Source organism: Triturus cristatus, chromosome 10 (assembly GCF_964204655.1).
Source record: "Triturus cristatus chromosome 10, aTriCri1.1, whole genome shotgun sequence".
In the NCBI taxonomy this organism is placed as follows: Eukaryota; Metazoa; Chordata; class Amphibia; order Caudata; family Salamandridae; genus Triturus; species Triturus cristatus.
Genome location: NC_140593.1, coordinates 677908432 through 677925270, shown reverse-complemented (window position 1 = coordinate 677925270; position 16839 = coordinate 677908432). Strand labels below are relative to the sequence as shown.

The window sequence follows — 16839 nt, the reverse complement described above, 5'->3', positions numbered from 1 at the left end:
CGCCGTCCACGAAAATCCTCATAATTGGGCACACCTCCCAATCATTTCCCCTCTCTCGTGGCATCCGGCAGGGGTGTCCGCTATCACCCCTACTCTTCGCCCTTGCCATGGAGCCACTAGCCGCTAAGATCGGGCAACACCATCACGAGAAAGGCCTTCGGTGCTTCCTTCGCCCTAGCCTCATCTCCCTTTATGCTGATGATGTCACCCTATACATCAGCGAACCACAGCACAATCTAAACCCACTGCTCTGAGAATTTGTTAAGTTCGGGGGTTACTCCGGTATCAACTGGGCAAAATCCATTTGACGCCCGCGGCCACACCATTCGTAACAGACTTCCCCCTCGTATGGTGTTCTGACGAGACAAAATACTTAGGTATACGAGTCACTACGGACCGCGAGGAGTTGATGAGGCTCAACTATGGCTGCGTGATGGAACATGTTACTGGATGCATCACCAGATGGATCGCGCTGCCTTTGACCATGGCTGGTCATATCTCCCTAATCAAAATGGTGATCCTTCCTAAATTCTTATATTTGTTTCTTAACATACATTATGACCCCGGCCGTCACTTTTTCTCCACCCTTCGGTCTGAATTGATTAGATTAGTATGGGGTGGCAAACAGCCTCTGATACAATGGGATACACTCATGCGACCATACTCACAGGGAGGCCTCAACATTCCCAACTTTGAACTATATTATACATGCTCCCAAGCACACTATGCTCACTTCTGGTTCCACCTTCCCCGGTATACACCACATGTTGCTACCGAACAATGGCTGCCGGACCCTATACCCTTGGATGGTGTTATATTATCCAAGGAAGGTACGCTCGGGCCCCATCCATCAACTGTGGGTTGCACAATCAAGGCCTGGTCCTGGATCACCAAGCGCTTGCAAATACCTTGCCTATATTTCCCACAACACCCGGATCTATCATTATTACAAGAGGGCATTTAAAAAAAAATACTACCACACGCAGCATCCACTGTTGGGGTGACCTATATCTTAATGGTAAATTTCGTATTATTCAGCAATTCTTTTCAGACCCTCCACCCACTACTATGGAAACCTTTCTTTACGCTAGACTTAGACATGGGATCAGGGACTGCACATCAACGTACCCCCTGGAACCTACGACGGTGGCCCCTCTGCACCTTGTCCTTCTCACACTCACTGCAATGCACCTAGTCTCCACACTTTATCACAACTTATATGTCAATGTTAGCTACCCTCAATGCGCAGCCAGGGTTAAGTGGTCCGCTGCTCTGGAATGCGACATCACGGACGAGCAATGGACTTTTTGTTGTACCCAAACGGAACAAATCTCCTCCAGCAGTAGACTTCGAATTATACATTACAAATTCCTACACCACTGCTATTTCACCCCGGAGAAACTCCATAGGCTTGGCTTACGAGACACAAATAGATGTGATAGATGCAGGGCAGAGGCTGCAGACTTCCTTCATTTGTCTTGGGGATGCCCGGAGGTACATGCCTACTGGAATCAGGTATTTGAAGCGTTAGTATCCATGACCTCAATGCACATCCCCATGTCTCCTCTTACTGCCCTGTTAGGGTATACCAAACAGATCCCAGTTAGCCTCCGCAAATTTGTGTCTTTCAGCTTGGTCCTGGCCAAACGTCGTGTGGCCTGCTGCTGGGGAAGGGACGGGCCCCAAGATTCTAGAAATGGATTACACATATGATACTATGGCAGGACCAAACCAGCACATATGCCAACCTCCTCCCCATTTCCTCACGCCCTCGGGACATATGGGGCCCACTTCAATCATACCTACTAAAACACCCTATGCATATCTAACAAGACCCTTCAGCAATGTCTAGAGGTGTCGCACGATCCTCAATCCAGCACCATGTCCCTAAGCCTCAGCCGTGGTCTGCCTCGACGTGCCAACACATATTCTCAGTTTACCCTCCCCTTTTGCAGCATCCTTGTTGTTGCAAATTGAATCAAGTAGGCATCTAGTACTTCGTAAAGGGCAGGTATTCTGTGGACACCTTTGTAGAAATATGTGTACCTTCATTAGAGTTGTGTCATTTTTATTTGTGTGAGTAATAGGTGTGCTCATGTAAGGGCTGGGTGATGGTGAATAGTGTGAGTGAGTGCAGCGGGAGTGGTGCTAGTATAGGGTGAAAAATCTGCGGATGTGAGTATCGGATGAGCTGCATGAATGAAATGTGAGAGGAGAGCCCATGTGAGTGTCGGGAGAGAAGAACGGGCAGAGTGGGAGGAGTGAGTGCAGGGTTGTGTGAGGGGTGTAAATGCAGGGTGAGTGGTATGCCTGTGTGTGGTGCAGTGTGAGCTGTGAGAGTGAAGGGTGATCTGTGAGAGTGAGGGTGAGAAGAGTTAGTGCAGTGAGTAGTGTGTTCCTATGAGTTCTGGCAGACTATTGTCCCTGTGTGCAGGCAGGATGAACAGAGTTCCTGTATGAATGCAGGCTGAGAGGTTTGTTCATGTGAATGTAGGGTAAGAGGAGAAGTGCAGGGTGAGTGGTGTAACTCCAGGTTTGTTTGCGTGGTGTGAGTGCAGGCTGAGTGCTGTACCCATGTGAGTGAAGGGTGAGCTTTGTGAGTGACAGAAGTGCATATGTGAGTGCAAAGTAAACGATGTGACAGTGTGAAAGAGTAGGGTGAAAGGAGTGACTGCAAGGTGAGCGGTGGTGTGACATGAGTTTGGGTGTGGGTGGAAGTGCAGATTGAGAAGAATTAATGCATGGTGAGTGATGTGTTTGTTTGAGTGAGATTGTAGAGTGAGCAGTGAGAGTGACAGGTGAGTGAAGTGTCCCATGAGTGCAGGATGAGTAGTGTGCTTGTGTAAGTGCAGGGTGAAAAACATGAGTACATGGTGAGTGGTGTGAGTGCAGTGTGATCACTTTGAGTGCAGGGTGAGTGGTGTGCTCATGTGACCGCATGGTAAATGGAGGGAGAGCTGCTTTAGTTCATGGCAAGGGCCATAAGTGCAGTTTGGTCGCTGTGAGTGGTGTGGTCGTGTGAGGGCAAGGTAAGAGGAGGATGAACGATGTTAGTGTAGGGTAAAAGCGTGAGGGCTGTGTGATCGCTATGAGTGTAGGGTGAGGGGTAAAAGTGACAAGTGAGTGGAGTGTCATGTGCGCAGGGTGAGCGGTGTGTTTGTGTGAGTGCAGGGTAGGAAGAGGGTGAATGGCTTGAGTGCATGGTGAGCAAAGTGATCGCTGTGAGTGCAGGGTGAACATGAAGGTGAAGGGTGAGTGTGAGAATGAGGAGGAAGTTGTCTGAATGCAGGATGTATTCCCAGACACCTGGAGTAACTCAGCATTGTATTGACGGATGGCGTAGGGTTTCAGATATAAGTTAAACTGTTGCTATTATGGCATCAATCAGGGATGGGGAGTGGAGGAAATCAATAATGTGCTTATCCTGCAACAAACTCTCAGTCACCTGATTAGGGTTGCCATCTGATAGGATTTATACCGGCACCACTGTTCTTTTGATGCCCGAGCCAGTTAAAAAATAAGCAAAGTCACCTAAAGCTGGTATTTTGTAGCACTTATTTGTGCAAAATTCAAACAGCAAATATAAATAACAATTTTAAATGTGTTCTAGGGCTGCATTAATGATCCATGACTAATAATTAAAGGAAACAAAGACAGAAAAGTCATGTTACAAATGAATACATACCATTTTATTTACAATCCTATTTAGTATCAAGGTGAGGCCTTCGCAGACTTTTTAAACAACAACAAATGGCTGCTGGTATTTTCCTCTGAGAAAGGTGGCAGCCCTACTCCTGAGATGCCTTTTCACGAAATGCATTCTCCTACTGTGGCAGAAAAAATAAAATACAAATGTAAGAATAGGCAGAGCGGGGAACCAGGGGGTGCTGGAACCAGTAAAAAAAACACCAAGCCTTGTTAACTAGTTCACAAAGGCATGTAAATGGTCTTTTAGAGACCTGTGAAAAACTTGGGTGTGGCGCAGATAAGACTCCAGACACTGCCCACCCGAGCCCACAACAGCCCGAGCTAAGAGGCGCAACGGGATGTGGGTAAAGCCCATTTAGCCCCATGGGCGTTGCATGCTTCATCTATGGAAAACAGTACTACTCTGTTCTACATTTTCACCATAACAAGCTGATGGGCAAAGACATGCTAGCTCGTTATATGTAGACTCTTTTTACCCTAGACCAGTGTTTCTTAACCTTTGATCCGGGAACTCCTGGGGGGGTCTGCGAAGCCTACTCTGGGGGTCCGTAACTGTGTAGAAATTTAAATATTAACAGATAAACAAAGTATATCTAAATAACGAAGCAACATTGAACATTTTATAACGTTCTGTAAATGTGAAGGAATTTAAAATGGAGGCAAAAAAATAAGTTGGTATCCTCTGAGTGATTTGTGGTAGCAATGCAGGTGCATCATACAGAATATAGTGTGGACGATAAGTGGTCTCAATTGAATTAGAAAAGCTCCAAACTTCCCATTAAAATTAAAACTTTTTTTTTCATATTTGTGAATTAAATCAAATATTTCATCATTTGTGTATTTATTTGATGAATTTTTTTTCTGTATTTTTTGTGCATTGTTTTGTGGTTCAAATAATCGAAAATGCACTGTGCTCAGCTCGTTCCACACACCTCAGTCAGTGTATACCTGCAGTAAATCAGAACCTCTGCACACTGTTGCAGGATTTCTATTTGAATGTATTAGTTGTTTGTACAAAATAGGTTCTGATGATGGGGAAGAACATTTTAGTGACCCATAATCCAAGTTGTTCATCGTGGGTATCTTCTTTGAATGCTAAGATCCTTCCCAAAACACAGAGCAGTCAAAATCACTGGCCCTGTATGGTCCCTGTACTGTAATCTGGGGCTGTGGAGCTCCGTCATGTCCTCAAAGGGACAGTTTACTTTTTTATCTGAATGGGAAGTGTGCCTGCCTAGCTTCCCAGTTCATTTCACTTCTTTTTTCTGTTTTGGTTTATCCCTTGGAAGAGTGGAACTATTTAATTTGAAATTTGTAACTATTTCTGAAGCGTATTTATTTGTGTTTTTCTCAAAACTGTTTTGTTTTATTAACAAAAGAGGCGAAATCTGCCTTCACGTAAAGTATTGCGGGAAAAGGTTTCTTTCCATAAAGTATTCTACTGTACAAAAAAGTTTATGTCTCTGTTGTTAAGTGTTTCCGTTTGTATTAGTAGGTGGTGACTTAGTGTATATTAATAAAGGCAGATAACTATGAGGGAGAGCTAACATTACAGGTGTGTAACTTTTCCTTCTAGACCCCATTCGGAAGACATCTATGATTCATGGGAATGATGTGAATTCCATAAATTATGGAAAATAATTCTCTGGATGACATTTGCCTTGCAAAATAACCTCTTGAAACCCTTTGTTTATGCAATAGAATTAGCCAAACGTTATATAATGAAAGAATGCTTCTTATAAATGTTTTGCAGGTGGCACCACTCATGGGCAAGGCCTTGTTGGAGTTTGTCTGGTCTCTACGTTTCCATGCAGACACGTGAGTAATTTTTCCTTTTCTATTGTTAGCTTTTGTCAAGCCTTTGAGCTCTGGAGGCTGTTGCCACTGTACTTCTTTCTAGTTGTGAACAGTGTAGTGCTATGGGCCAGCATAGCCCGTGATCTCAGCCTCCCTGCGTTCAGCTGCTACACTGTAGTCCTGCTGAGCCTTTCCCCTCTGTCCCCATTCAGGGCCTGCATCCTTGTAGATCTCTGGGTAGCTCAAGTTGCCATGGAAAATAGAAATTACAGGTCAAAAAAGAGTAGCTATCCTGTGTTCATTCAGATTAATTTTTCTTTTGGGAAACAGCACTTTGTGAACCCATATGTTTTCAGGTGTATGGAATATGCTACTTACCAGTATGCATCTATTCTTGGCATGTAGAGTTGCAGATCTACACACTGTGCATAGATCGCCATCTGGTGTTTAGCTCGGATGTTTGCAGTTGTTTTTCTCTTGGAAAGTCTTTGGAAGTCACGAGGTATGTGACTCCTCGTTTGGATCATATTGCGCATGGGCTTCGGCTCCATCCTCAGATTGTTTTTTGCCAGCGGGGAAATGATGGAGCTTTGTAAGAAACAGGAAAGATGCCCATGTGTGCTGTATCTACATAAGATAAATCTGGAACAGATAAAGGTAGCCGGGGAGGCGGGTGGGCGTGTGTAGATCTGCATCTCTACATGCCAAGAACAGATGCATACTGGTAAGTAGCATATTCCGTTCGAGGCATATGAGCTGCAGATTACACACTGTGCATCGATTATATAGCAGTACTCGCTCCTAGCGGCGACCACCAGTATCTGTTGCAGTTGTTTGAAACAATGTTTTGAGGACAGCCTGGCCAACACTAGCTTGTTGCTTAGTTTGCACATCTACACAATAGTGTTTAGTGAAAGTGTGCGGTGTAGACCATGTAGGTGCTCTGCAGATGTCATGTAAGAGGATGTTCCCTAAAAATGCCATGGAAGCCCCTATCTTACGTGTAGAGTGGGCTTTAGGGGGAACAGATAGCGTTCGTTTTGCTTTGTGGTAGCAAATCTGTATGCATTTAACAATCCACCTAGCTATCCCAGATTTAGAGATGGGGTTGCCTTTGTGTGGTGGTGAGAAAGACACGAATAGTTGTTTGGTCTTACGAAAAGGTTGTGTTCTCTCGATGTAGTAGAGTAAAGCTCTTTTGACATCTAGGGTGTGTAGAGCTCTTTCTGCAATGGTTTGTGGCTGCGAGAAGAATACTGGCAGTTCCACAGATTGATTGAGGTGAAAGGGAGAAATGACTTAAGGAAGGAATTTCGGATTAGTGCGTAGAACAACCTTATTATGGTGCATTTGCAGAAAAGGTTCTTGAATGGTGAGTGCTTGGATCTCACTGACCCTTGTGAGTGAAGTAATGGCTATAAGGAAAGCAGTTTTCCATGTTAAAAATTGCAGCTCACATTTATGTAGAGGTTCAAATGGAGGCCCCATTAGTCTGGTGAGAACGATGTTTAGGTTCCACACAGGTGAGGGTGGCACTCTGGGGGGAATTATTCTCTTAAGGCCTTCCATGAAGGCTTTTATGGCAGGTACTCTGAAGAGTGATAGATGCTGTCTATTTTGTAGATGTGCTGCTATGGCAGCAAGGTGTAGTCTAATAGATGTGTCGGCTAGGTTGCATCTTTGTAGGTGTAGCAAGTAGCCTATGATGGGTTGGATAGACACATCTAAGGGATTGACGTTTTTGTTGCGACAATAGGTCATGAAACATTTCCACTTGGCTGCGTAGTAAGCTCTCGTGGTAGGTCGTCTAGCTTCTTTAATGATGTTCATACAGTCAGGGGGAAGATTAAGGTAACCAAATTCTAGGATTTCAGGAGCCAGATCGCAAGGTTGAGCTGAGCTGGGTCCAGGTGTCTGATCTCTCCATGGTTCTGGGTTAAGAGGCGTGGAGAGAGGTGTAACTTTTGGTGCGTAACTACGGAGAGTTCCAGCAATGTGGTGTACCACGGCTGTCTGGCCCAAGTCGGAGCAACTAGGATGAGAGTTAGGGAATGTTGCTGTAGTTTGCGCACCACTAATGGAATGAGTGGGAGAGGCGGAAAGGTGTACGCAAATCTGTCCGACTAGTTCATCCATATCGCATTGCCTTTGGACAATGGGTGTGGATATCTGGCGGCGAAGCTTGGGCATTTTGCGTTTTCGTGGGTGGCGAAGAGGTCTATCTGTGGTTGCCCCCACATTTGAAAGAATGGTTGAATAACTTGTGGATGAAGTTCCCACTCGTGGATTTGTTGTGTTTGACGGCTCAAGAGATCTGCAATGGTGTTTTGGACTCCTGGGACATGTTGGGCTAGGAGAAAAATGTTTTGAGGTATGGCCCATCTCCATATGCTCTGTGCTAGCTGAGAGCGTGCGCCGCCCTGTTTTTGGATGTAGTACATGGCTGTCATGTTGTCTGTGCGAACTAAGACAGCCTTGCCTGAGACGTGTCTTTGAAAGGCTTTTAGGGCTAGGAATATGGCCAGTAACTCCAGATGGTTGATGTGGAGTAACTTTTGTTGAGGTGTGCACCTGCCCTGCATGGTGTGATGTAGTAGGTGAGCTCCCCAGCCGGAGAGCGATGCGTCCGCAGTTAGAACTATCTGAGGAACCGGCTCTAGGAATGGTCGCCCTTTGGAAAGGTTCTTGGTGGTCCACCCCTGCAGAGAGCAATGGGCACGACCGTCTACCAACACCCGATCTGATAGTTGACCCTGAGCCTGGTTCCATTGGCGTGCTAAGCACTCTTGGAGAGGACGCATCTGGAGGCTTGCATAAGGTACTATGAATATGCAAGAGGCTATCATCCCTATAAGTTGCATGGACACTCGGGCTGGAAGAGAGTGTTGTGGTTGAAATTTGGCAGGAAAAGCCTGTATGCTTGCTATTCTAGCAGGACTGGGGTAGGCTAGTGCTTTTGAGATGTCTATGGTGGCACCGAGGTATTGTTGTAAGTGGGACGGATGCAGATAGGACTTGGCGTGGTTTACTGTGAAGCCCAGGTCGTGAAGTAGTTGGATAGTGGCGTGAGTGTGTTGTACACACTGGTTGTATGAGCTGGCTTTTATGAGCCAGTCGTCTAGGTATGGGAAGATGTGGATGTGTTGTCTTCTCAGGAGTGCTGCCACTACCGCTAGGCACTTGGTAAACACTCGTGATGCTGTGGTGACTCCGAATGGGAGTACTTTGAATTGGTAGTGTTGACCGTCCACTACGAATATGAGAAACTTCCTGTGAGCGTTGTGAACGAGAATGTGGAAATAAGCGTCTTTGAGGTCTAGGGTGGCAAGGAAGTCGTTCTGGGAGAGCAGAGGAAGTACCTGCTGGAGTGTGACCATGTGAAAGTGTTCTGAGTGTATGTATTGGTTTAGGGGTCTGAGGTCGAGAACGGGTCTTAGAGAGCCTTCCTTTTTTGGTATGAGAAAATATAGGGAGTAAACTCCCTTGTTGGGTGGTGGGTAGGAACTGGTTCTATTGCACTTTTTTGTAGGAGGGAGATCACCTCCTGCTTCAAAAGTGACAAATGTTCCTGTGACATTGGGCCCTGTTTGGGTGGAATGGTTGGGGGTAGATGTTAGTTCTAGACAGTTGCTTGATTGAATTATCTGTTGCACCCATCTGTCTGAGGTGATGGTAGCCCAGACAGGAAGGAAATTGTGGAGTCTGCCCCCGACTGGAGTGGAATAGTCTGGGGGGAGTGGAGGGAAGTCATTGGGTGGGGGTGGAGGCAGAGCGGGAGGTGTTAGTTTTGCCTCTCCCTTTGTTGTTGTTACCCCTGTAACCGCCTCTTTGGTAACCCCTAGTGAAGGTGGATTGGGTAGGGGCCTTGTAGGAAGTGGAGGCGCTGTCGGAGGAGTAGTCTCTGGTGGTGCTTCTAAAGGAGGAACGGCGAAAGGAGCGCCTGGGAGCTTGTGACTGCAAGGCTCCCAAAGATTTTGCCGTGTCTGTGTCCTTTTTCATTTTTTCGTGGGCTACGTCGACATTAGGGCCAAACAGGTGTTTCTCATCAAAGGGGTGGTTGAGGATGGAACTCTGAACCTCAGGTTTGAACCCTGAAATACGTAGCCAGGCATGCCTACGCAGAAGGATGCTGGTATTTATTGCCCTAAAGGCGGTGTCAGCTGCATCGAGGACACAACGGATGGAGGTATTAGTGATGGTTTTACCCTCCTGAATTAGTTTGTTGGCCCTATTTTTGTATTTGTCAGGGAGGTGTTGCATTATGGACTACAGCTCGTCATAATGTGCCCTGTCATATCTTGCTAGGAGCGCTTGGGTGTTAGCAATGCGCCATATGTTGGCCGCCTGGGACGCTGTCCGCTTGCCAGAGCTGTCCAGGAGTTTAGACTCCTTATCTGGCGGTGGAGCCTCACCTGATGCCTGGGAATTGGCACGTTTCCTCGCATTGGAGACTACCAGGGAGTCTAGTGGTGCGGGCCTCTAATGTAGGTTGGATCTGTTGGGGCGGCCTTATATTTCTTCTCAATGCAAGGGTTGATGACCCTGGCCCTAACTGGGTCTTTAAAGACCTCTGGTGCGTGCTTAATAACCCCCTTAAGCATGGGGAGAATTGAGGTGGACCTCTGTGCAGTGTCAAATGTGTCTCAGAGGAAATCCTCCTCCACGGGGTCTGTGTGGAGATCAACCCCGTGGTAGTGGGCAGCCCTATGGAGTAGCTGGTTAAAGCTCATTGTGTCCTCCGGGAGGGGAGGGTCTGGAAGGGTAAAGATCTTCCTGAGGGACGTTAGGGATGTCTGGGATGTTGTAGTCGTCTCATGGGTCTGGGGAGCCCGTAGGAGTAGGGTCCCCTGTTGGATGGTCGTCCGCTCCGTCCTCTGTGTCGTAGCAAATGTCATCATCATCCTCATCTGGAGATGGTGTGGGAGAATGATTGGGTGGGGGAGGCAGAGGAGGAGGAGGAGGTGAAGGAATCCTCAAAGGGGAGGTGGCAGAGTCTCTCCTTTTTGGTGGTGGAGCTGGTGCAGGCTTGTCCAGTGGTCTTTTTCTGGTGCTAAGCGTCAAATGCCCAGTCTTTGGATCCTTTACGAGGGTTTTTTGGTAAGGATCGGGTCGAAACAGTTCCGCTGTAGGGGGCAGATCCTTCGGTGCCGATGGTGTCGGAGCCATGGGTTTTTTAGGTGGCAATTCGGCACTGGTTCTTTGTTTGGAACTGTGGGGTTTCGAAATGTATTTTGACTTCCTTGGTTCGGAGGTGGGTTTTGGCTCCGAGGCTTGGGAGTCGAGGCTTTTCGGTTTTTTGCTCGGCTCCGAGGATGTTATAGGTGCCGAGGAGCCGGTGCCAGTTTTCGGCGCCGAGTGCTTCGGTGTTGAGCTCTGCACGGACGAGGAAAGGGCCGTTATCTTTTTCGGTGCCGGTGTGGATGAGAGTTTGTCGGCACCGAGGGTAGGCTGGCTCGAGCCCGAGCTGCCTGAAGGCTTGGTGGGCTTCTTAACCGGGCCCGGAAGCGAGGCCAGCACAAGTCGTAGCTGCACAGGAATCGCCTAATACTGCTGATTTGTTCGCCGTACGGAGTTCTAAGTTGGAGCACCGAAGGTACTACCCTTGATGAAGTTCTTGTGAATAGTATTGGAACTTCCATTTGACATTGGACAATATCCCAATCTCACTTTATTTTCATTTTTCACCTGAGGTCCTGAGGAAAGCCCCCCGACCCTCTTGGGCACTCTTGGGGCTGAAACATGTCGACCGACCACTTAGATTAACACTGCAGGGGATTCATTACATGTCCACTCTGCAATTAGCTGTTTTTAACTTTTTCCCTGCACCTAATAGAATAAAAAAAATTTGAATATAGGTAGCTCGAGGAATTTTTTATTATAACCAATCACCTCACTTGAGCACTTCTCACTTTTCTATTTTAATGTTTTCCCTGATCACTACTGGAACATCCAGTGGTTCCCTCCGGGTTGGAGGAAGCATGGGAAAAACCCAATGATGATGCTGTCACGTATTTAGATATCAAGGCGGAGAATCAAGATATACCGCCCACGAACTGCCTTACGTGAATGAGGGTTTTTTACCAAATATCGGAAACAATCACCCGAACCCTGGTGCCAGCTACAAGTGATCCATTCCCTTTGATTATAACTGACTAGCTGGAAGCCGACTGGATCACAGCTTCTTCTACTTCCCTATTTTTGATTGAAATATAAAATAAAAATAAATAAAAAAAAATATGACTCAAGGGAATCACCTTACATAGAGGAAGTTTTTGACAGGTGTTGGATAAAGAAAGGCAGCTCATTGCTATAGAAGGGATCCAGCTCTATTATATCTTCCAAGGTTCATAGGTACAGAGCAATAATGGAGGAAACATTAGAAATGTCAATTGCATACATTATTAGGTGAATGCTTAAAAGATCTTGATGCACTGGTATATGGTCCCTGACAGGTAGAGTGTTACGCATGGCAGCTCTGATTGATGCAGGAAGGGACGGTACAGTTTCTCACTTATGGTGGTTTTGTTCTCAAATTGAGACCGACTAAGGTGAGTTATTGATTATGGTTTTGAAGACTACTTGCCTCTCCCTAACATTGGATTCACTTTTACTATTTTTCTGTGTCACTAGGGATGAAGGGGAGTGTCCGCTGATGTCCATAGCTAGCAGTGACTTGGTGGTCATTCTCTCTTCTACAGTCTTTTCTCCATATTTATTCATGCAAAAAATGATAAAGTAATACAAAAAAACTCCCCCTTCATCTCTCCAATAATTCACTCTCCTCTCTCACTTTCATCCCTCTTTAACACTACTCTTTCTCCTTTTTCCTTTAAATAACATTAGATTACGGCTTTTGGTCCCCATTCTGAAACACACAACCTCTCCGTCTCCATAACACCTTTTAGTTCTCATCACTATAACAATTCACCCCCTCTCTTCTCTGCCTCTGCAACAACAGTCACATCATGACTCACTCTCCATCCTTTTAACACTCCCTCTCCTCTTTATCTTTAGACTCCAAAAACAATCTTCCACTCTCTTCACTCCATCCCTCTAGCAACAATCATACACTTTCTCTGCATCCTCTGCTACTCCCTCTCCTCCTGTTCCTCCAAGAACACACACCATCTCCTATCTATCTCAATTCATCCAGTAATATCCTCCCTCAATGTTTTCTCTGTCATTCTCCATCACTTCTAGCCTCTTGTTTCTATGTAAAAGAAATTGTAGGAAATTGCCTCTTTTGAGATGGTCAGCCCCCACTTTTTGCCTAGTGCATGATGTGATTTCGAATTGAAAGTGCATTAGGTCCCTGCTAACCAGTATTCCAGTGCCAGAGTTCTTTCCTAAAACTGTGCCCCGATTGGCACAACTTCAGCAACCCCTGTAAGTCCCTAGTAAATGGCCTAGGCATTGGGACTGCAGCACAAAGTGCGCCACCCTAGAGACCCCACACCAAGACTATGCAAACTGCCTTTGCAGGTTGTGTTACTTAATGCAGAGAAAACCGAAGAGACGACATGGCACACAGCCCTGTGTGCTATGCCTCCATACGCTGCATGAAGTATAGGTAAGTTCTCCCTAATGCAGGGCTTACAGCCCTAAGGCAGAGTGCACTATATCCCATGTGTGGAAATGTCTGCATGAGTAGATAGGACCATATAATATCTAAGTGAATTCTTGGATATTGTAAGTGAACAGGGAAGCCATAGAGTGTATATGGGCTCGATACTTGTCATCACAAATTTACTAGCTCCATGATCGCTTCACTGTACCCTAAAATGTTTGGTACCAAATATCTCATTTTAATAAATCCTCACTGATGCTAGTGTTGGATTTATTAATAAATGCACACAGGAGACACCGTAGAGGGTTCCCTGCTAACCTACCAAGCTCTGGTGTGGTCTCTGTCTAGTTGTAACCAGCCTGCCACCACCAGACATGTTTCTGACCTCAAGAGGTGAGAGCCAGCGCTCTCAGAGGCCAGGAACAAAGCCTGCTCTGGGCAGAGGTGCTTCTCACCTTCTCCAGGCCAGGGTAGTCTTTCAGGGCGGGAAGCTTCAAAGGTGATGCTGCCTTTGAAATGCAACCCAGACAGTTCCAGCTAGTGGAGGATGCCAACCCCCCCCCCCCCCGTCCTGCTCCACATTTGGCTGGAGGACAAACGAGAACATTGTTAAATTAGGAGGTGTACCCGCATTCAGCCAGCGCCACCCTTAAGGTGGGACAGGTGATGTGGGCATGACTTTTCCAATTCCTGCATCTTGGGATGGCAGGAATTAACGTATCAGGACTAGGTTAGTACCCCTTCCCACAGGAAGTGGTCACTTAGAGGGTGTAGACACCCTAAATGTAGGTAGCCCATTGGCTACTTCCTGTCACCCTCTTTAACACCCTTAAATTTAGTATTAAGGTGGTATCCCTGGACCCTAAACTTCAGATTCGATGGATACAAAGAAGATATGGCCAAAGAAGAGCTGCTGACCCTAGAACAGAAGACCTGCTGCAGAATCTTGTTGCAAAACCCTGCCTGCTTTTTCGACTCGACAATTGTGGTGTGCTGTCTCATTCTGCTGCTGTGAGGAATCTAAGAACCCTGAAGCACCCCCAACCCTTTGCTAACCAGCTGTGCTCCTGTGTCCTATGGCCCTTGCAGCCTGCTTCCTTGAGTGGGATACCTCAGACTTACCTTTAAGTCCCGTTGTGCAGTATGTGTTTTCAGGTCACACCCTTTGTAGCGCACCATCTAAAAATGACCTCAGCATCCAGCTCCCAGCCAAATCCAGGATGAATCCGAGAATACGTTGGTGAAACATTGGGCCTGCCTTGCTACTTACCTAAATCCAGAAGGTAAACCTCGAAATCCAACTGTATGATTTATATCCATTTATCTGATAGAGACTATTAGTTGTAGATTCCTCACCTTAGAATTTTCCCAGGATTCTGTCTGGATCCAGAGAATTTTCAACAGCAGTACCCTTTCGTGTTGGTAGGTGGTGTCGGTCGGCTCTGCTTCCGTCCTGGCGCTGGGATGACGTTGCGGGACCTATATAGATGCCGCCCATGCGTGAAACGTCAGTTCTTTCTTTTTCTGCTCCAGCCTAGGCGCAGATCCAGAGAGAGCTACCCCTTGGGGGGTTTTTGGCTACCTTTTTCTTTTACTTTTGTCAACATCCTTTTCGAGTCTTGGGCTCCTGGTGCGTTGAGGATGTCCCATCATAGGACCGGCTTCAAACCCTGTGGTTTTTGTCATCGGACGATGTCCGTCACGGATCTGCACCTAGTTTGCCTCTGGTGCCCGGAGTGTGACCACGAGCCAAAGTCATGCTCTGAGTTCCAAGCCATGAATCCGAACACTTTCTGGGAGCGGTCCCAAAAGCTGAAGGAGGCCTGGCGCTTGGCTCCACATCGCTCCTGTTCTCGTTCAAGAGGAAGGTTCCACAGAACGGTCACTGAGCCCACACTCCTTATCTCATTCTAAGTTGTCAGGGAGATCAGGTAGGTACAAAAGGGGGTGGTGATGGACAGAACATCAGAACCAATCAAACACTCACACCCAGTCAACAGATCTGGGTTTGATCCATCACCGTTCTTTAGCCCACTCTGCCACCCCAGTTCAGACATGGCCATATGCAAATCAGTCTGACCCTGTGCCTCATGGGAACAGTCCAGCCCGAACTGCCAAGCCATGCCTTCCCTGGACCGGAAACAAGCTTCCTAGGACCGGTTTCTGGCATTTCAGCCGTCTTCAGCCAGGCTTGCTTGAATCCAGTGGCAAAGTGAGCAAGGGACTCACGTCTGAGCATACCCTGCCAACTTATGGCGAACAAAGCGGTACAAAAGGGGGTGGTGATGGACAGAGCATCAGAACCAATCAAACACTCACACCCAGTCAACAGATCTGGGTTTGATCCATCACCGTTCAGGTAAGCACAAGAAGAAGTCGAAGCAGCACTGGCAACGCAGGACTCTTGAGCATTGTCACTCAAAAGCTCCGTCTCCGGAGCCTCCTTCTGAGACGACTGCTTGTCTCCCTACTTTTCCGGAGCAGAAGCATCTCCTGCCCAAATCCAAAAATTCTAGGAGGCCTTGTACCTCATTTTTGGGCAACCCAGCTCCGCTGGTGTCCCTTCGGGCCCCGCAGAGACGGTTGGGGGCCTAGGCCTACCACGTCAACAGCTTTGGCCCTGTCTCCGATGGGCCCCTTGTGGATCTGTTAGCGCATACAGACTGATACCAGTCGATCTTACTTGACCTTCCCCTACGTCAGCCCCGGCGACTAGGCTCCCGATGCCGACTGTGCCCTCAGTCGACTTCGACCCCATCCTCTTCCCCGAAGTGGATACGGAGCCGAACCAATGTCAATTGACGTCGGTTCCGATGCCGGAAGGGACTTTTGTCCCTGTGTTCATCCCTGGCGCTGATTTTATGCCAAGAGGTGCTGATGAGGAATGGGAGGGGGCAGCTAGACCCTTTAACTGACCAGCTTGAAGACCCCATGGCCTAGCGGATGAGGCCAGTGTTCTGGACACTTCCCCTGATACTAGTCTGCTTTCTCCCCCTACCTGTGCTACGGAGGAGGGAGCTTCCTATGCCGTGGTGGTGAGAAAGACAGCTGAGGTCTTCGGCCTCGAGCTCTCTTCAGTGGCAGTCAGGACTAACCTCCTTACAGAGGTGCTTCTACCTCAGAACTCCTTTTGCCCTTCAATGAAGCCCTCACAAATGTCTTTCTAGGCACTTGGTCCAATCCCAGCACAGGAGCTTCTGTGGACGGTACAGTCACCTGCCGCTACCGCCCTACTTCAGGCGACCCAGCGTTCCTGGCACAACATCCCTCCCCTGAGAACTTGGTTGTCCAAGCCTCATCTTTAAAGGGCGCATTCCCTTCTGCACCCCGAGATAGGGAATCCAAGAAGCTGGACCACCTTGGTAAGAGGGTGTTTTCTTCCTCTAGCTTGGCATTGCGGTCGGTGAATACCGCATGCCTCTTGGGCCGATACTCCCATACCATCTAGAAAACAGTTTTTTTTTTTAAACAATCTTTATTGGCATTTGGTATCAGTTTGGACAACCATACATATTGGTATCGATACGTTCTTACGTTAATTGTTATCAGTATGTCCTATTCCACATTCTGCATTCCCCTTAAGCACTGAGCTAATATGTCCTCGCTCAATCTCGGTTCTGAGGGGAGAATGGTGCATTGGTCTCATGTGCCCCCCTCCCTTCCCGTCTTCAACCAGTCAAAAACAGATTACTAATTCCCCCCCCCCCCCCCCCCCCCCACTGCTGTCTCCCCATTGTAACCCTGGAGCGCGGAAGGTCAACCCCTCT

The 16839-nt window shown here is 47.3% G+C and overlaps 1 protein-coding gene across 3 annotated transcripts in view; it reads left to right on the top strand.

Moving 5' to 3' along the window:
- Positions 1-16839, top strand: part of TELO2 (telomere maintenance 2) — an 831249-nt gene that overhangs the window by 804623 nt on the left and 9787 nt on the right. For all 3 annotated transcript variants that reach the window (XM_085628173.1, XM_085628170.1, XM_085628172.1), the window contains one exon: positions 5462-5526. In XM_085628173.1, coding sequence (XP_085484299.1) covers positions 5462-5526 — 65 coding nt within the window. The remainder of the gene's footprint in view (positions 1-5461; positions 5527-16839) is intronic.